This window comes from Hyalella azteca, unplaced genomic scaffold, assembly GCF_000764305.2.
Source record: "Hyalella azteca isolate HAZT.00-mixed unplaced genomic scaffold, Hazt_2.0.2 contig15810, whole genome shotgun sequence".
In the NCBI taxonomy this organism is placed as follows: Eukaryota; Metazoa; Arthropoda; class Malacostraca; order Amphipoda; family Hyalellidae; genus Hyalella; species Hyalella azteca.
Window position 1 is genome coordinate 128,193 of NW_025945647.1, and position 20,516 is coordinate 148,708.

Below are 20,516 nucleotides of genomic sequence, written 5' to 3' on the forward strand. Positions count from 1 at the left end.
TAACTGGCCTGCCTAGACAACACAACGCGCGGTGTGGTAGTGTTCAGCAACAAGGCCCAGAGCCTAGTGGTTGCCAAATTTTTCTATGTTAAGATAACACAGCATAACTATGACACAGTTATGACTTACCCCCATTTCCCAATTACTGTAACTTGGCTCCTTAAATAGATGCCCTTACCCTCGAAGTGGGGGCCTAAAAGATCCACGACGAGCGTCACTAGACTCGTGTGCGATCTTCTTCAGCACATTTTGTAGAACTATTTTATTGAGCTATGTTAACACTGATCTCCATCATAAATAACGATGTTCTGACCATGAGATAACAAGGTTCTGTATTACGAACAACCATGTTCTCTGTCTCGTATAACGGTGTTCATCTCCTCAGCCAGCGACGTTATCCCTCTCGAATTACAATGTTCTGCCCGGACATAACATAATTTTCTTTCTCAAATTACAAAGTTCTTCCATGTGCCTGGAGGTCGAGGGCTCGGCAAGAACCCTTAGCAGTAGCAGCGCTCGGCGTACAGGTTTAATGTGTTGAGAAATACTGAACTATTGCAGGCGGAACTATAACAATTTATTCAATTCATTGGCCGCATTTACTAGCACTGCAAATCGTACTAGATTGAAAACAGCAATACCTTATAAGAAAATATAATTACTAAATTAAATAAAAGGAATACATTTTAGGAATCTACGGATAGAACTAGTCAAATTCAAATTTACACAAGTCTGATTATGTCTGCACAATAAAAACCCAAATGAAACTCGTTTTTTGGTAGAAAAACTTAAACAAAAGCAAAACCCTTGTGCAGTTTGAACGACCGAGCGCAGCCACTGCTCCTCTGCGGAAAGGAGAACACACAAAAAAATAAGAAAGACCAAAGTTGTGTCTAAATAAATTGTACTATAGCAGGGCCATGTAATGGATGAACAATCACGAATCTCGAGGAGAGAAGCAATCACATAAATGCTTGTTTTAATTAAATTCAGCAGCATGTAAATCAGAATTTTAACGGCACGAACTTGAATTTAAATGCGATTACAAATGCCAAAGCTTAGCGAATAATAACATTAAATCATTTACGAGTAATATTATTGCAGATTGCAGAAAGTAGGTACGAATATTGAGTTCGATCGATATTGCATTATCAGAAATAGAAATATTGATAGCCTTCCACGGAATGACAATGGCATCTAAGCGTTTCATTTTCGAGTTTACATCAACATATTCATTGTAAGCAGCGAGTGTTACATCAATAATTTCAAAGCTAACAGATCACATGTCGAAAATAACGTAAACCAATAAGTTTTGAAATCATTTCAGTGAGGAAGAAGCGTTAGTTTTCGTCAAGGGTAGATAAAATAATAGGTCATATTGCCCAAACAGTGACAAGTAGCAGTGCTACGCTCGGGTCAAAGTGGCCCAGGATGACCCATATAATTAATGAAAGTGCATCGCTATTTATACAAAGTCTCGTTCATATCTCTGAGTAAAGGCTCTAACGGCTGGAATTAACACGAGTTCTTTTATACAACGTACACATACATTGCAACACAAATGACTAGGCTGGTAGATGTATCAAGAAAGGAAAACTTTACATCACGTTCTAGAAGCTTCTACCGGTAACATTTAGTTTAACTCGAGAACAAATGTGCGTCGGTTTTATCTTATTCATCACTGTCACAGAGGTAAATATTAACCTAAAAAAGCAACACTGCTAGTGATTTTTACAAGCGGCAACATATAGTCAGAATAAACTTAAAAAAATTAGAAGTAACTAATTTGTCGCAACGATAACAGATTAGGCTCGGGTCGTCGTTAACAGAACAAATGGTGCTCAATAATTAGCATCAAAATTCGATGTGCGCATATTCATTCATCACATGAAGCTACAAAAAACTATAAAGAGAACGCAAGTACCTACCAAACTATGAAGAAGGTACACGTGTCAAAGAAAGGTTCATTATATCCAGTCACAACGCACATGTGACACGGAACTAACATAATCTGGGCTAAAGTTTCAATATCTCAATAGGTTTTAAGTCTATTTCATAGGAGCAGGAACGAGAATAAGATACCCTCGCACAGGGGGAAACACAAACAAGGGGGAAGGGAAACAAAAAATGAGGTGCAGGAACAACGAACGATATTATGCTTTTTTTTTGAGGGTGCGAATTTTGTGGCCTTAACAGCAGTAGAGCCCAGCAAAAAAATGCTAAGGATCTGTTTTCAGAAAAGATCGTCAGCTTAAGTTAGCGGTTCGGCTTTCGAAAAACTCTGAACTTAGTTTTTTTCATTTGCGCCAAAAGGCACAAAAAATGAAACTTTTTTCCCAGGTTCAGACATGGCGGTCCCAACAGTTGCTGAGGCAACTTAGATGATAGAGCCACTGTTTTGTGCTCAAAACAGCGCAAGACAGAAAGATCGATTCCAGGTCCCAGCGTCATGACAGACATTGCTCAGTTTGGGTTTGTTTCATTTAGAATGTTTGAGGGGCTGTCATTTCCTCTTGTGCACTATTTACCATTGTTCCCATGGAACTGCTATCCCTAAGTAAAAATGGACAGAAGATCTAAGACCCAGTGCGCTGCAAGAGTCTTGTGTTCAGGAGCCCCAGTTGGTGCGAAAGCCAGTCTATGTGTTTGGAGAGGTCCTTTGCGCTAGAAGCTAAACAATACAACATGCTGAGAAGCCTCAGTTGGCAAAAAGCCAGTCTAAGCCATCAGTTAAGTCCTATGTGCTGAGAGGCCCCAGTTGACGGGTAAGCCAGTCTAAGCCGTCAGTTAAACTCTATGTGCTGAGAGGCCCCAGCTGACGGGTAAGCTAGTCTAAGCCGTCAGTTAAACTCTATGTGCTGAGAGGTCCCAGCTGACGGGTAAGCCAGTCTAAGCCGTCAGTTAAGTCCTATGTGCTGAGAGGCCCCAGTTGACGGGTAAGCCAGTCTAAGCCGTCAGTTAAGCCCTATGTGCTTTACTTTTGTCATGCGAGTCAACGTCGTTCAATAAAATGCACTCAATTCGTGTCTGCGAAGGAGGAGAGCAGATGGGTAGAGTGTAGTGACCCATGGTGGTAGAACCAAGTTTCACATGTTTATCAAAAACATTCGCAGTGTCGTCATTCAAATTAATCACCATTCCAGCTCTCTTCATGCATGACCTACTCAGCAGCAGAGGAATGTTAGAATCAACAACATCACTTTATTTCAACAAGGAACAGTTGGAACAGGGGCAAGGCTGAAATATCAGAAATCAGTGTAAAATTCATAATCGACAAACTGCTTAGTAAAGCTCATAAGGTACAGCCACAAAATCCAGCGTTAGGCACAAGATTGCTGAGAGTTAGTAGAGCGGAGTGAGCTTGGGTTAGTGCCTCGCTGCCTCACTCTCGTGTAAAATGCACATGAGATGAACACTAGAATTGTGGAAGTAAATGACTGGTACGGTAACACTGAACAATCAAGATCGTTCATAGGAGAGTTATGTACAAAATCAAAGAAACATTAGAATCTCTAATTATTCCAGAATAATCAGAAAACAATGAAATTGCACAACAGCGACAAGTCATTTAAATCAATACCTATTCTTTATTTATTCGTCCAACGCTTCAGCTGTCCGTTAATATATACATTATGAGCAAATTTTTCTATCAACATAAATGAATCAGGTGGAGCAACTTTTGACCACACACTTCACTGAAACACCAGGATTATTAGTCTCATACAAAGGAAGGAATTATTCTCTAGTGGCCCAGACACTGATAACCCGTTTCAGTTGTGCACTTCATAGTCCAACTCTTACCATTTCCTTTAAAAACAAGCAGCAAAATCAGGTACACTCACCTATTGTCTATATTATTTTCAACTAACACTAGCGGACAGATCACCTATATCAGAACTCAACAGAATCGAAAAAAATGAAGATTTGTACTGCAAACACTAGGTAGTAAAAAAGACCACAAGAACTGAAGATAATATTTTCCCTAATATTACTGCACAAAATATTGCCCAGCTATTCATTATCGTTCATGACATAACCTTCTAATTTGTTGATCACCTGCTTGTTTATCTTTGTATATGATGTTACTAACTTGTGTAATCGTGTGTATGAGGTTATCAACTTGTTTGTTGGCATATATGACTTATCTGCAGTTACCAAGTTATTTGTACATATATTGTTGTACATATATTGTCAGTTTGCTTATATGTGGCTACGCACTTGTTTGTTGGCGTATATGAGGAGCGGAACATCCTTCAACTGCCTCTCCATCATAAGCTTGGTGAGCTCAGCCCTGGCCTCCTCAAGTCGGTCGCGGTCGCTCGAGTCCACCACGAAAATAACGGCCTGAGTGTTGTAGTAATAGTGACGCCATAGCGGCCGCAGCTTCGGCTGTCCGCCAACGTCCCACATAGTGAACTGCACAAAAATTACAGCTTTAATACGTGTGATAATCTANCTGTCTCTTATACACATCTAGATGTGTATAAGAGACAGGCAATGCACAGTGCCACGTAGCACAAATTCTCACTGCAATGCACGTGACCACGTAGCACAAATCCTCACTGCACCGCACGCAACAATTCAGCACAAACGTGCACCTCAGAGCATCATCCAGGCTGTAGAGAATACGCAGGTTCAAGCCCATTTTTGAGCATTTGAGAATTGGATGAAATATAAAATTAAAATATTGTTAGTGGAGCGTTTTTGAGGTCATTCATACTTTCATATAAAATAAGTAATAAATAAAGTAAAAATTATGTGTTTACCAATCATGATACACCAATTAAAACAAACGTCAAATAAAACGTGTATATACAGGCAAAAGAATGCATATAAATCTATTAGTTAGCTACTCGATTGCCAAATTGTCATGTAGTAAATTTGAATAATTTAAATTAAAACAATTTCCAAGCTGAGAATTTTATTCAGAAAATAATCAACAAGTTATTCCAGTTTGAATCACAATACCTTGAAATTTTATAGTGCATAGTAATTTGATAAAAGTTTAAAAAGTGGAAATTTATAGGAGAAAATACGCAAGTTATTCCAGTTCGGAGCAGAATACCTTGAAGTTTTTTAAAGTGAGAAGAGTGTGTTATTTGATGAAAGTTTTAACATTAGAATTTTATAGAGAACAAAATTCGCAAGTTATTCCAGTTAGGAGCACAATACCTTGAAATTTTATAGTGCATAGTGTTTAATTTGATGAAAGTTTAAATATTGGAATTTTGTAGAGAAGAAAATACGCAAGTTATTCCAGTTAGGAGCACAATACCTTGAAGTTTTTATAGTGCATAATGTTTAATCTGATGAAAGTTTAACCATTAGAATTTTATAGAGAAGAAAATACGCAAGTTATTCCAGTTAGGAGTTAATACCTTGAAGTTTTTATAGTGCAGAGTGTCAACATTGAAGCCAATGGTCGGGATCCTTGGCTGACAAGAGTTCTGCTGCAGACGGAACAAGATGGACGTCTTGCCGGCCCCGTCCAGTCCCAGAGTGACAACCCGCATGTCCAGCACAGCTCCGATGTGGATGCGGTTGTCCTGTTCAAAGTAAGTTATTATATTCTGTTGCATGTCAGGGCCAAAATTTTCACGTACCTTGACCTACCTACACACGAAATATAGGTTCTGATTCATATTGTATCGTTTCTATAAAATACAATTGGATAGAATGTCTCTATGTCATAGAATGTTAATAATGAATCGTCTAATGTAATAGAATACAATTGAAACCAGGAGACTAGGCGTGGGCAAATTATTTGAAGGTGGAACATCATCGTGGCCATCCAGATCTGATGAGAAGATAATACAACATACCTTAGTGAATGTGAAGGGAATGATATAATACACATTACCTTAGTGAATGTGAAGGGAATGATATAATACACATTACCTTAGTGAATGTGAAGGGAATGTTATCCTCGATGGTGCCAAGTGATTCTTCAATGGCTTCAAGCTGCGGCTGTTGCTGCTGCAGCAGCTGTAGCTTAGCAATGAGGGGGCGTCCGGTGACCAGCACCCGCCCATCGTCCTGCTGCAGGCAGCGCTCTGACTCCAGCACCAGACCAACCATCTGATGGAACAAAGCTGCACTTGAACATTCTTGCACTCAAACTCCAAATAATGCTTTATTTATCTATAATTACTAGTATTTTGTTGATTTATTCATATTTCCGATCACATTCTCTGCAAAGCTTTCAAATTTCTTAAATATATTAAATGCTTTACGCAACTTAGAAGTAAACTTGATTATTTCTAAGAGACTTCCTGTGTAAACCATATAGACCTACCTGCAGAATAATGTGAAGAACCTTCCTGCATATAATTGAACTTCGAGACAATTATTTCTTAACAAGACAAAACATCACGCCTACAGTCAGTGAGATGTACGCGAGTTCCTGAAGCAATGGAAACAAATCATTACTATTTATTACGGTACCTGTGATATATATTACCGTATGTGCGATATATTGCTATACCTGTAATATATTGCTATAGGTACCTGCGATACATTACCATACCTGTGATACATTACCATACCATTGCCATACCTGTGACTCTTAGCCATACCTGCGATATATTGCCGTTCATGCAATATATTGCGTACCTATGATACATTGCCATACCTGCGACACATAACCGTTCATGTAATATATAGTCATACATGCAATATACTGTATGATCGTACCTGTTGTGACCAGCACCCGCCCATCGTCCTGCTGCAGGCAGCGCTCTGACTCCAGCACCAGACCAACCATCTGATGTAATAAAGCCACACTTGAACATTCTTGCACTCGAACTCCAAATAAAGCTTCATTTCTCTATAATTGCCAGTATTTTGTCGATTTATTCATATTTACGATCAACTTCTCAACAGCAAGTACTAAACCCACCTTTCCATGTGCTCTGCAAAGCTTTAAAATTTCTTAAGTGTATTACATGCTTAACGTAACTTAGAAGTAAACTTGATAATGTGAAGAGGCCTACCTGGAGTTAAATTTCGAGAAAATTATTTATTAATAAGACTAATATAACGCCTACGATCAGAAAGTTGCACGTATGAGTTGTTGAAGCAATGAACATAAACAATTACATATATTACCTTACCTGCGATACATTACCATGCCAGCAATACATTGTCATACCTGCGATGCATTACCGTACCTGTGATTTACTTGTATGATCGTACCTGTGATATGAGGGAGGATAGATCCTCCTGTTGCTGTTTGATGGAACAAAGTCGTTCTCTAACGTGGGCGTGGAGGGTGACGATGGCAGAGCTCTCCTGCACCAACAGTTGCTGCCGCAGTGCACTGAAGTGCTCCCGTATAGCTGCCATTACGGCGGCCACGGGCGAGCTCGACTGCTGTGGTGGCGCGGCTGGCAAGCCTCTGTCAACAATATGATTTGGTGATCCTTCAATGTTGAGTCAAGATTACTGTGGCTACTACTTAAATTATACACTCAGGGTTACTTAATTAAATGGTTAATATTACAGGAAATATATGATTACTGTTACTGGGACTAAATTATTGATGTTACTTATTAGTAGTAGAAGGTTTTGTAGTGCTTCAGAGAAACACAGTCTATTTCACGCCCGAGGTATAATATACATAGATAAAAATTTAGTAAACAAATTATCAAACCTTCAATATTTCAGGGATTATACGATTACTGCAACTGGGATTAAATGATTAACGTTACACTTATTAGTAGTAGAAGATTTTATACTGCTTAAAAAAAACACGCCTGAGGTATAATATACACGCCTGAGGTATATATTTCATGCCTGAGGTATAATATACATGGATGTAGTGCGTTGTAAACAAGCACCCTGTACTTAATTCCGCCCAGGCTCAAGAGTATCTATCGTACCCAGAGCTGTGGCCGTGGGCGGCGGCACTCGAGCTCATCAGAGGAGGCAGGCTGGTGGCGGCAACCACGGCAGGAGCAGCAGCGATGGACGTGGCCAGCAGTGAAGGCAGTAAAGACGATGCCTGTATTAAAGACGAGGATGACGGCACGGCGACGAGTGAAGGGGGATCGTCCCCCGACGATTGATACAGCGCGGTAGACAAGGTGTGGGTAACAGGGAGTCCAGGCAGTGATTCAGCAGTGCCAGGCAACGTGTCTGGGTCACGGTCCACAATTGCTGGACAGTCTTCCAACTGATGAGCAATTTGTTCTGCACAAAATACAAGACAATTAATTGATAAAAAGAGACAATGAACAACGCAGAATAAATCTAACTTAAGTGTAATTTGTTCTGCACAAAATACAAGACAATTAATTGATAAATAGAGACAATGAACATGCAGAATAAATCTAACTTAAGTGTAATTTGTTTTGTACAAAATATTATTAATTTAGGAGGAAAGTCCAGAAACAATGCAGAATAAAACCAATTTACGTGCAATTTGTTTTGTACAAAATGTTATTAATCAAGGAGGAAAGTCCAGAAAATGCGGAATAAATCCAAATTATTTTTATTTTGCTATGCACACCCCTGAAAATGCAGAGTAAACAATAAACAAAGCTGAGTAAAACAGAGTTCATTGTGCCAAGAATGTCATAAATGGGAGAAAACTCACCCAGTTTCCTTAGCGTGTTGGTGAGCTGCAGTGCCGTGCGCTTCACATTCAGCGTCGCTGCTCCGAGCTCCAGACGAACGCTCTCAGCTTCTGACTCTAGCAGTGCGTGCTGAAGAAAATAAATGATGTTGCTACTTGAACAAAACAAATCTATTTTCAGAATTTGAAGAATGTACAGCAAAAAAAAAAAATAACTCAGTACTCACTGCAGTGAGTGACAGAGAGCGCATTTTCTCGTCGACAAAAACGTGAAGTCACGGACGGACAAACAGACGGACGGACAGACGGACATGGCGAGCACAATAGTGCATTTTTTTCATAAATGAGAAAATTTGCTAAAAAGGCCAAGAGAATTCACCATATTTTTATGGAAATGAAATCATATTTGAAGAATGTACATGACTTTTTTGCTGGTTAATTCTTAGGTAAAGTGAGATTCACATAAAATTTTCTAAATATTTGAAATATCAAATACAGAACACATTTCAAGCATAAGAATCACGTTTCTGTAGATCGAATCATAATACGTTTTATAATTAACACTTTACGTTTATAATGAACACAATTTACAATAAAAAATGGTTTTAAAATGATATAAAGACATTTGTCAGCAGGAGTGTGTTTACATACCTTGTACTTGTAACCCTTGCACATGTGCTTGTAACCCTTGCACATGTGCTTGTAACCCTTGCACATGTGCTTGTAACCCTAGCACATGTGCTTGTAACCCTTAAATATTTGAAATATCAAATACAGAACACATTTCAAGCATAAGAATCACGTTTCTGTAGATCGAATCATAATACGTTTTATAATTAACACTTTACATTTATAATGAACACATTTTACAATAAAATAAGATTTTAGAAGGATATAAAGACATTCGTCAGCAGGAGTGGGTTTACATACCTTGTGCTTGTAACCCTTACACATGTGCTTGTAATCTGTGCATTTGCAAATGAAGCACATGAAGAGTAGGTTGACCCTCCTTGTGCTTGGCATGTTTGTAGTCCTTGCAGATGAAGCACATGAGGAGTTGGTTGACCCACCTTGTGCTTGGCATGTTTGTAGTCCTTACAGATGAAGCACATGAGGTTGACCCACCTTGTGCTTGGCATGTTTGTAGTCCTTGCAGATAAAGCACATGAGGTTGACCCACCTTGTGCTTGGCGTGTTTGTAGTCCTTGCAGATGAAGCACATGAGAGGACTCGTGCTGGTGCAGAGGGGCTCAAGGCAGACAAAGTCGACGGTGTGAGAAGGATGGCAGGGACAGCGTGGCTTCTCCCGTGGCTTGTCTGAGGGATTCAACAAATTATAAGAGCTATGTATCAACTAATCACGCCAGACTGTAAAACGTGCACAATAACTACTATGTAGAAAAAGGTTGAGTGGACTATCATAGATGAAGAGATATCAATAAATTAAATTAATTGAACCAGTTTTCCATTCAACATCTAATCAAAAGGCAACATAATATTTAATATCACACTAATTATACAGTTGTTAGGAGTTTTGTATTCAACATATCATACCACCGATACAATTAAGAAGAATTTCCATTAATCATTGTTCTACGGTACTCATAAGTAAATATCCTACTATAACAGCAATTTAATTAATATAAGCAAATTTCCATTCAGTATAGGTACTCAAATCATAAACCAATATCCTACTGATTATGCCACTCAATCTATTAGCAAGTCTATTTTCTTTTAAACCTTCATGTAATGGTAATTACCGGCAATAGGTATCCTCCTGTGGGTGTGCAGGGTGCGGGGGGCATGGGAGCGCTCACTGCATGCATGGCACAAGTTGGAGGTGCACACAGTGCAGTACAGCGTTGCTATGTGAGTCTCATCCTCATCACACACTTCTGACGGCAGGCACCCACCTCCTGCCAGTCCCACGCTGCAAGCCACTGGCTGAAGGGGTGACACTACATTAAATGACTACCAATAATAAGGTAGTACCGGTATGTGTAAATAAACATGAATCAAGGCACCCAGTCCCATGCTGCAAGCCACTGGCTGAGGGGGTGACAATACATTAAATGACTACAAACAATAAGGTATAATTGCAAAACGTGTAGCTGAGGTTTTTATACCTATAGGAGTAGGCTGCCTATCGAAAGGACAGCATATAACACTATTAACTACAGCAGCAGATGTGGTGCTGGAGCTGCTGGATGCCTCATCAGCAGCAGAAGTCATAGGAAGTCTCAGCAAGCAAGAGTGACATAATGTATGGCCACAGAACAGCAGACGTGGCACTTTATCTCCACCAAGACTGAAGCTCTCTTCACACACTCGACACTCCAGCTAAAATTAAGAAGAAATAAATACATCAAACATTAAATGATTCAAATTTAGTATTTTCAAAATTTCATAAACTAAGTTTGGTATTAATGAGCTATGGCATTATTATGAAGTTTTTAATGAACTTATGATGATGAAATTTGTATTCAATTTACCTGTCTTCCTGATTGCTTGCCAGAGGAAGAAGGCCCAGAATTGAATGTGTGGAATGACTGCTGGGCACAAGCTAGTGGTGAAGCAATCAGAGATTCTTCAGCCATCCTAGTTTCCAAGTCTTAACATATATATTTATATTTTACTTTTGTAAATAATATTGCTGGTCTGGAAATAGAACACTTGTTAAATGAGTCAGTTATATACCGGTATGTAAGTTTGAGGAATGCAGGGCTGGAAAAGTCTTTATTTCTGAAATATCATGGCTCTAATATCATATAATTTCAGTAGGTATGAAATCTCGTGGCTCTAAGCCTCTAATGTCATGTACATATTTTTGTTTGATTGAAAAAATCACAGTTTGCACTCCGCAAACATGTTGTTTCATAAAATAACTTCTGCAATCCGCACTACTTTAGCGATCCCGCCAAAATATCCTGCACAACATAACAACAATTAAACCTAAAACGGTTCCGTATAGATGGCATAGTTGTGGTCACGTCAGATTGGTCTGTTGGTCAGACTACATTATCACGTGATCAGTTGCCACTCAAGTGAAGACAAATGTTAGTGTTGACTGCTTTTAGGGTAAAATTAGAGATTAGGGGGTAACAAGTGCATGGGACTTGGTAAAAAGTTTGTGCCTGCTGGCTTGTTACTCGTAAATGGCTTTTAATTGCTGAGAAATGGAATGCACGGTGCAAAGGAATTAAATCACGGCTCAAAGAAATGGAAGCACAGCTAGCAAGTCTATAAAACCATGGCTCCAAAAATTTAGTTGCGGCTCGCCAAGTAGATATATTCCATGCCTGGAGTAATGCAAATTCAAAAAGTCTTGAGTCCTTGTATTTGTGTTGGACTATTCATTGCTTGTCATACAAGCAAAAAGCACAATGGAGACAAGTCAAAAACAATTAAAGCCATTAAAAATATATGTAAAAGATAAATAAAAAATTCATTCTGACAATTTTTGCCATTTACCAAACAGCATCTACTTGACAATTTGACATTGTAAATGATAGAATGGTTTATTGTACATAAAATTAGTACTATTAGGCAGTGTGGAATTCTGGATAGGTAATATATTCTCATGTTTATATAACAAAATGGATCAAAAAGCCTACCATGTTACACCTTCCAATGCAATGACCAGTAGGAGTTGAGCTAATCAGAAATTACAGTGGTTCCAATATTGCGCAATTTAATGACTGCATGTGGATTGCTGGGTTGGCAATGCCTTTCTCAAAGTCTCAAATCAATTCACTAGTAGTAGTTTATCCATAACTGACCAATTTTTTGCAATGAAAATATTTGAAAATAAAAGGAAAGTACATTAACTTTTGCAGAAAATTCTCATGATTTCACCAATATTAACAAAGTTTCTTATACCACACAGAATGATGAGATAAACTGCAATTCTTCATAGCATCAGACACATTGTGATATAATGTGAACATAAGATGAGATCATTAAGATGATGTCCCACTCTCTGTTTAGGCAATGTCAAATTCAATTTCAAATAAAAAGATTTGATTCACACTGAGATTTCAATGATGGAAAGTGGTTTAAAAATTTAAATACCACTTTATACAAGTCTAGATATGAATTTTTTCATGTTAGGTATTGCTTTATTTTGTTGATATTTTCTAGGCTAATTACTTCACTTAAGATTCTGAATGATTTTGTTTCCCTCACAACTTTTCAAATGTCTCATGTCTTTGAGAAAATGTTTGTCGTTTTGAAGCAACAATTACTTTATTATATAGGGTAAATGCACCATATTCCAAATCCAACATCATGGGTAATTCTGATAGGTACTTCTCAACTTTTTCCTTTATATTAAGCTTTGTCTTAGTAGCACGCATGCGTAGATGGTTGAAATGGTGACGTCATACTATTGTGCACCAGATTTCCGCAAAACACTAGGTCTGGCGGGAAAATGTTAAGATCCTCAGAGTGAAAGTCCACGTCACCCAGTGAGAACATCAAAAAATGTGTCAAAGTTGTAGTTGACCTTGCTCTACCAAATAGTGATAAACTGTTTGTGTAGAAAGAATATTATGGTCTGAGACTTTTAAATAAGTATGTGAATATATTAAGAATCCTTTAAGTATACTTGTAGGTATTTGCTGATTTCAAGTGGTAAATGAATTAATAGATGATTAATTTACGAGATGGTTTTAGACACAGCTCGTTCCGAGCTGTGTCGTATTCCGAGACAGCTCACACAGGGCGTCAGAATTCCAACACAGGGCGTCAGAATTACGAATTACTGTTTTGAAGCATTGTCAGAATTAGTCTCACAATATGCCTAATTTAGTCACACACAGCGTCGGAATTCAGCGATTTTGTAGATTTGAATTCTAAAGGCTTTTAAATAAATATGGCAACAGTTTGTGATGTTTCTTCATTGCTGGCATGTAGTGTGGCGTTTCAAGAGTGACATAAAGCAATCAGAACTTGAGTTGCGCATACGGTGATCTTTTTATAGCCATTCATTTCTTGCTATGTCCTTAAAGTGTCGGAATATGGTGTGTTTACCCTAAATAACAGAGCGCTTACCGCTTAATGCGCCTACTGCGCTTAGGCATGCATTATGTGGTTAATTCAAATTTAATAGGTGATGCTGCCTGATGCATAGTGCATACAGAATTTAAAGCCTCAAAAATATGTGTATGCTTTTTTTTTAATTTGTAATTTGATACATTAACAAAATAGATTGTTAAATACTTTTATTATAGATAGATAAATACAATGCAAAAACTAATTAATGACTAGTTAATAATATAAGAAACATTATACAAATGGTTTTACAATTTATAGGTCCAGCACTTAAACAAGAAAGCAAGAGGTATTTGTGGTTTCAATGCTCAAGGTTTGATAAGGTTATTTTGACCAATCAGTTGCAGAACAATGTGACTGGTGACAATCAATCAGACTGAATCAGTTAATGTGGCTACCCAATTCGCCAATTGCCAATGGGCCTGGCCAATGCAGTTGCACATGTCAGTTAAAAGCTCAAAAGACTATCTAGCTAATTATCCAACCAAGGAACCTACAGACCTACTAATGACCAAAACCTTATAACAAGTATCAAAAAACCCACTGGCCACTTTGAGTGAGTGACTTCGTTGTTCTAGCAATCAGAAATACCCTCATAGGCTCATAGCTACGAAGTCCCGTCCTGAGTCCTTTTTTCTTTCGTTCCAGATTTGCGGGAGCCTCTGAACACTAGCTAGTCCAATGCGGCCCTCACGACAGGGTTTTGAGTTATAGTTGCCTACGTAATTTTTCACATGTCACTTTATAGACTTCACAGTTACTCTCAAATCTCAATCACTGTTCAGTGGATCAGTGCGCCACCTACTCGAACTCTTCCTATTCTTAGCACCTGTTGAAGAGAACACGCCACGGCAGAGCCGTGGAACACGGCAGTCCTAAGTCCAGACGTTTTTTTTTTTTGTTTTTGTTGTTAATTTGTTTATTGAGGATGTGGGCCGTTGACCGTTGTCCCCCCATGTCCCTCACGGCTAAACTTTTTTTTTTAAGCAAGCGAGCCAGGATCAATCAACTTTCAACTTAACTACCGGATTAACAAGAACTTGGAAATTATCTCAAAAAAATTCTGAACTAACATTTTCGTTTTTTGAGTTACATATTCAATACTCTATATTTCTAAGTGAATACTTTTCAACTTAAGATAAATTTGGGACGTGGCAAAACTTAAATTTTACTAGGTTTGCAATCGTAAAAGGCATTTTTTAAACGTCTCAACTCTCTTAAACTCTCGCTTCAACAAATTACCCCCTGAAAAACATGCATGAAAATAAATTAATTGAACAAATTATTGGGTGTTAAAAACAAATAAGTTAATTAACAAAGGTTTCTTAATTAAACTAAAGAGATGTGGTGCTCAATGAGAAGCTGGAGGATATAATCACTACCAGTACCAACTCTAGGAATGTCTTCTAGTAATTGCTTCGTCAATTTTCGTAACACATCTTGGGTGATAACTAATTTTTAACATTTTAAATTGTTCTGAGAGATTCAAGTTTTAGGGATTTATTTTTAACTATAATAGTATTCACAGTAACACTGACGCACCTTGGGGCAGGGTGGGCCAGTGGTTAAAATACATAGTATTGTAGCAGAGAAGTGCGGGTTCGATCCCAGCTCTGTGAGCCAGTTTCTGGTCAGAATCGGCGAGGAGGCCGAGCGGTTACGCTAAGCAAAATTGTAGCAGTGAGTTGCGGGTCCGAGACCGCAATAAGTTGGGAATGTTCAGCGAAGTTAAGAATCGGCGACAGGCCTACGGCCCAATAAACGCTGTAACCGCTATAACTAAAATGTTTAAAATAATTATTCATGTTATTTAGAAATTTAGGTAAAGCGTACGAATGAGTTGTTTTCAAGATAACTACATGCATTTTAACCACTGATTATTGAATTTCGGTGAATCCTCCAGACTCCAGAGTCAATTCTTCTGGACATTTGTTTGAATCAAACTTCATCAGTTATACTTAGTGATGTGGCTACAAAAAATCCTAGCGGTCCTAAGTGAGAAAAGAGAGCTTTTTGCATAAAAAAAACATTGTCTAATAAAACACAGTCATTTATAGTTATTTTTAATGCTATTTGTAAACATTTGCAATATTAAATTTAGAGAGGACATTTGAGCTTCCTTCGTAATAATGGCGTCACTTTCAAGACTAGAAATTAAATTTGATTAATCTATTAGTTCAAAAATATCATAGGCATATTGGCTCAAGTCAGCATACTTGAAGACTTGGATTCCTTATAGAAGGTCAATAAAAATATGCTCATGGCTCATGCCCTAATGAATCAAGACTTGAACGTATCAAAGATGATGATTGGTACACGAAAGTGATAAGTAGGATTAGAAGCAAGAGCAATCAATAATAATATGCAATACATGCAATAGTTCTGCACTAATATAGCAGGGTATTATCGTTTTAAATTTCTTTAATGACATATAAGTGAAACTGCACTTGAAATGCTTGTGAATAAAGTTTTGACTTGTCTCATTTCTATCTTTATAGTCCCTATTGCATAAAATTGAAGATGCTAAGGCCTCCATTTAAATTAATGTGTTTTTTCACACATTAACGAAAATTACGGTATATTAGAAAATACTGAAATAAAATTTGTTTACAAAAATAAGATTCATATTAAAAAGTTTTCTGTGTCTCTCGGACGATCTCTAAAGTCCGTTTTACCTTCGATACCCTCCGCCTCTTTTCTTAGACACATCGTTGCGACAGCGGGACTGGAGGTGTTGCCGAATACATGTACCCGGCCTCGATATGAGATTACTTGCTGCTTGGAGTCGTTGTCACTCCACCAAAAGAACTGAAGGAGATTTCGATGTTCTTCGCTCAACTGAAATGTGTGGAACATGCTATCAACCTCGGCTACAAAACCGATTACCTGTTCTCAAAACGGGGTCATCACGCTGCATTGTGTTGTTCTGATCCGGTCCAGACAGCAGGACCGAGTTGAGGCTCATGCCTATCAAAAAATAGTCACTTACTTTACCTTTACGCTTGAGTCACCGGGAAGACTGAAATGTGTCAGGCGGGTTTGCGTTGTGCTTCACAGTCCAGAGCGGGCTCGACGTGCCGCTTCGAGATGTTCTTCCCAATGGCGACGACGCATGCCTCTAATGTATACGGGTCTTTTTGCAGGCGAGCGAGAGACGAGACTTGTCGTCGACGTCAGGCGGCTGCATTATCTGATGGGCGTTGTTCCTCGTCCTTCAGGAGTAGGAGCGCTTTAGCCCCCTTCTTGGTTCACACGTATCTTCATCATAGGGATCAAGAATTGCTGGTCTTCGGGTAACAGCCTAAATCTTCGTCATCTTTGAACTGTGCGAACACGTTCGTCTTCGATTCTGGATCCAGCGTCTTCTCCACTGAGAAATGATCGTGGCCGATCTTTGCAGCAGTTTTTAGCGTGGTCGAGTTTTTCTTAGAAGTCATGGCACCCATGGGGCAGATGAAGCCGAGAACGGCCCAGCCGAGAACCGTGCGATACCGAAACACTATCAGCTTTGTGGAACTGGGCAACAATCTACTACTGTCGCATCCAAGTAATTTAGCGACCTCCGCTGTGGGATCTAGGAGCAAGAATTTCTCAGCAAAGTGAGAGATCTTCGGATGCTTGGCAACGATTTCTCAGGTAGCCACCTCGTTCCTTAGGTCTGGAATGTAATGGTTCACGAAAAGACGTGGCAGGTCGAAGCTTTTCTTTCTGAAACGCCTCTGATCATGAGATTTTTTAAGGAGCGTCCCAACAGGGTTTTGCTATGACTACCGAACATCGCCAATGAGTAAGTGTGTCTCGGACAGGTAATTTTCAAAATCATCAAGAATTGAAGGTTGTCAGAATGAGAAGTTGCTATGATCGTCTATTATGACGTACACTAGACGAGAATGTTTCGAAAGCGGATCGTAGATATCTGCTAGTATTTCTCTTGATATCTCAAACATTCGCGTCGCCAGGAACTGTAGGCAAACTCTGGCAATTTGTTCTTTATAGGCTGCATTCCTAGGAAATCATCCAGAAGGTGGAGGGCCGGCGCCGAACCCATAGCAAAGTGCACTGTTTGGCATAGGTCACCAAATTGCCTGAGTTTCAGTGCTACGCCTGGATCTGACTCTTGACCCCGTATTTCCGGCGATCGGAGGAGCTGATCGTACAGGTGACTGGCGATTTTTCTGCTCGAGCCAAACCTTCTTCTCAATTTGTTAAGAATAGAATGAAGTTGTTTCTGCTGGTCTATGTCTACTTCCTTCGAATACTTCTTGATTAGCTTGTGCGGCTTGCCTGTGGAATGATTGGCCAACACCTCCATGGCTTCACGTGGTCCCAATTGTAACTCATCTATTCTTTGTTGTAAATTATGAAGCCAGTAGTCGAAAAGATGCGGCTCCCCATTGTACAGCTTCTTCGGGGCTTGCTTCAATTCAGCAATGAGCTCAGATCTCAACGAAACTTCCATGACTGGCACCTGAGCGGCATTACTAGCACCAAACTTGGGAGATTCGGTACGTTTCGGTTCTACGTTCATGACGGGTACATCCACGGGCTCTTCTGTGGGGGTATCTTCATTAGCAATGGAGGGAGCCAGATTGACTGCTCTCCCTCCAAACTGGCTTGCACGACTGCTCCGTACACCGTGCTGACCGGCAACCCACTCCTCTACTCTAGAATGAGTGGATCGAGATGTGATTCTCCTGCCCCTGGGAGGTCCTGACTCGCTGGGGGTCTTGAAGCATCTGACCTTGGCAATTAGCTTATTTCGCTGAAGCTCCAGTTGTAAGCACTTGAGCTCCAGCTCAACTCGATCCAAAGCCGCTTCTGGATCATCTTCTTTGTCCGACGTCAACTCGACGGCGGATCTTGGAGGGGTTCTGAGGCGAAAAGACCGCAAGTTAGCTTGTGTCATCTCGGTGCCCATGCAGCTAGCCTTGTCCTGCAAATCACGACTCTTCCGATCTAATGCGGCCTCAAAATCGCTCTCTGCGATCGATAGGTCATCCATCCTGGTGCGACAAGCCAAGGCAGCGGCTTTTGAGTCGGCTTTCTCAGACGTGGCACTTGTTTCCACCAACATCTGATGGCGTGTCAGCATCTCCTCCTTACCTGTCAGCATCTCTTTTGTGGTTCCGATACAGCACTTGGGCTGCATCGCTTGGGCTGAACGGTTGAGAGGAGATTGGACAAGCTGTCAGCAGCTTAGTGAAAGATCTCATCCAACAGGAGCAGTGGAGGGTCTGTTACCCTTCTATCTGCAGTCTGCATTGGCATCAACAGTCGATGAGTGTGATTCGCTTTAATCTTAAACTGCAACAAATTGCAAATATTTTGCTATCTGAGCAAATGATGACATTTGTAATATACTTCAGATTTACAAAATTTCAGCTCACCAATACGAGTTGTTTCACTAATAATGTTTCATGCAAATAGACTAAATAACACAGACCTAGCAATGCAACAGGTCAGGAGAAAGAAGAGGCTGTCGACCTCCTGCTTGCTGTTCACTGGCTCCGCTGTTGCGCTCCAGAACCTCCAACAGTGCAAAGTTCTTCTTCGAGCCACATGAAATGAAGTACATTGAAGCTTTCCTAGCTTTGAATAAAGATTAAATGAATAGATAATCAACCCTCTATTTCTATACAATATTTCAAAATATTCATCCAATTGATACTAATATATGTTTCAATGAAAAACTAAAAATCAATTCACAAGAGCCAAAACCCCATGGAAAGTTACAAAATGGTGATTTCAGCATCATTTTTAAAACACATCTCCAAAATAATGGAGGGCATGAAACATGTAGCCTCATATTTAGAAGAGTACCATACATATAATGTTTAGCTTCTCAATTAAAATAAAATCTGTGAATAATTTCAATGTCGCGAAGGATTTGTACAAAAAATTATAAGATCTTTGCACATATTTCTACCATTCTAGATTACTATATCAAACTAATTTAATTGAAATTTTAATGTAGGAATAGCAAAACTTGTAGCTGAGGTGCTATACCTATAGGAGTAGGCTGCCAATCAAAAGGATAGCATATAACACTAGTACCTACAGTAGCAGCTGTGGTGTTGAAGCTGCTGGATGCCCTGTCAATAGCAGATGTCATTGGAAGTCTCAGCAAGCAAGAGTGACATAATGTATGGCCACAGAACAGCAGATGCGGCACTTTATCTCCACCGAGACTGAAGCTCTCTTCACACACTCGACACTCCAGCTGAAATTAACAAGAAATGTAAATGACAAATACTAAATGATTCAAATTAAGTATTTTGAAAATTTCATAAACTAATTTTTATGATAACATTTTTTATGATTATTAGGATTTTTATGATAAAATTTATATTGAATTACCTGTTTTCCTGATTTCTTGCCAGAGGAAGAAGGTTCCTGAATTGAATGTGTGGAATGACTGCTGGGCACAAGCCAGTGGTGAAGCAATCAGAGATTCTTAAGCCATCCTAGTTTTTGAGTTTAACATTTATATATTACCTCTGTAAATAATATTGCTAGTCTGTAAATAGAATAACACTTGTCAAATGAGTCAGTTATATACATAAGTTTGAGGAATGTAAATTTATTGAAGTTTTGAGTCTCCATATTCATGCTAGACTATTTATAGCTCATCAGAGAAGCAAAAACCACAATAGGGATAAAGAAAAAATAATTCAAGCCATTAAAAACATATTAAAAAAAACAAGTTTGCCATTCACCAAACAACCTGTGTACATAGTGTGTACTATTAGACAAAGATAATCAAATACAATTTAGAGTTATTATAGTATATATTCATATCATATATTGTGCAGGCATGGAATACATCTTCCCCTTGTCTTGAGCAGCGCCAGCAAACAGAGTTTTACCATCATTTTTGGAACTGCAAAAT

The 20,516-nt window shown here is 39.1% G+C and overlaps 2 protein-coding genes across 2 annotated transcripts; both read right to left on the reverse strand.

Annotated features, from left to right (window-relative positions):
* Nucleotides 1-4,200: 4,200 nt before the first annotated feature.
* Nucleotides 4,201-11,172, reverse strand: LOC108682393 (E3 ubiquitin-protein ligase TRIM23). The gene is made up of 10 exons (XM_047884658.1): nt 11,068-11,172; nt 10,336-10,519; nt 9,756-9,892; nt 8,597-8,705; nt 7,881-8,190; nt 7,195-7,396; nt 6,704-6,763; nt 5,899-6,018; nt 5,379-5,546; nt 4,201-4,416 (listed from the first exon to the last, which is right to left on the reverse strand). The coding sequence occupies exons 1-10, from the start codon at nt 11,170-11,172 to the stop codon at nt 4,201-4,203; spliced, it is 1,611 nt and encodes a 536-aa protein (XP_047740614.1).
* Nucleotides 11,173-17,546: 6,374 nt separating this feature from the next.
* On the reverse strand, nt 17,547-20,308 carry LOC108682394. Its single transcript, XM_047884659.1, has 4 exons — nt 19,985-20,308; nt 19,686-19,847; nt 19,071-19,175; nt 17,547-18,883 (listed from the first exon to the last, which is right to left on the reverse strand). Exon 4 carries the CDS (start codon nt 18,774-18,776, stop codon nt 17,547-17,549), a length of 1,230 nt encoding a protein of 409 aa, XP_047740615.1. The 5' UTR covers nt 18,777-18,883; nt 19,071-19,175; nt 19,686-19,847; nt 19,985-20,308.
* Nucleotides 20,309-20,516: the final 208 nt, after the last annotated feature.

Coding starts and splice junctions, on each gene's coding strand:
- LOC108682393 (XM_047884658.1), bottom strand. CDS start 11,172: ATGGCTGAAGAATCTCTGATTGCTTCACCACTAGCTTGTGCCCAGCAG. Junction 9,893..10,335: donor CAGGAGGATACCTATTGCCG/GTAATTACCATT, acceptor TGAATCCCTCAG/ACAAGCCACGGGAGAAGCCA. Junction 8,706..9,755: donor ACAAACACGCCAAGCACAAG/GTGGGTCAACCT, acceptor TATTTTCTTCAG/CACGCACTGCTAGAGTCAGA.
- LOC108682394 (XM_047884659.1), bottom strand. CDS start 18,776: ATGCAGCCCAAGTGCTGTATCGGAACCACAAAAGAGATGCTGACAGGT.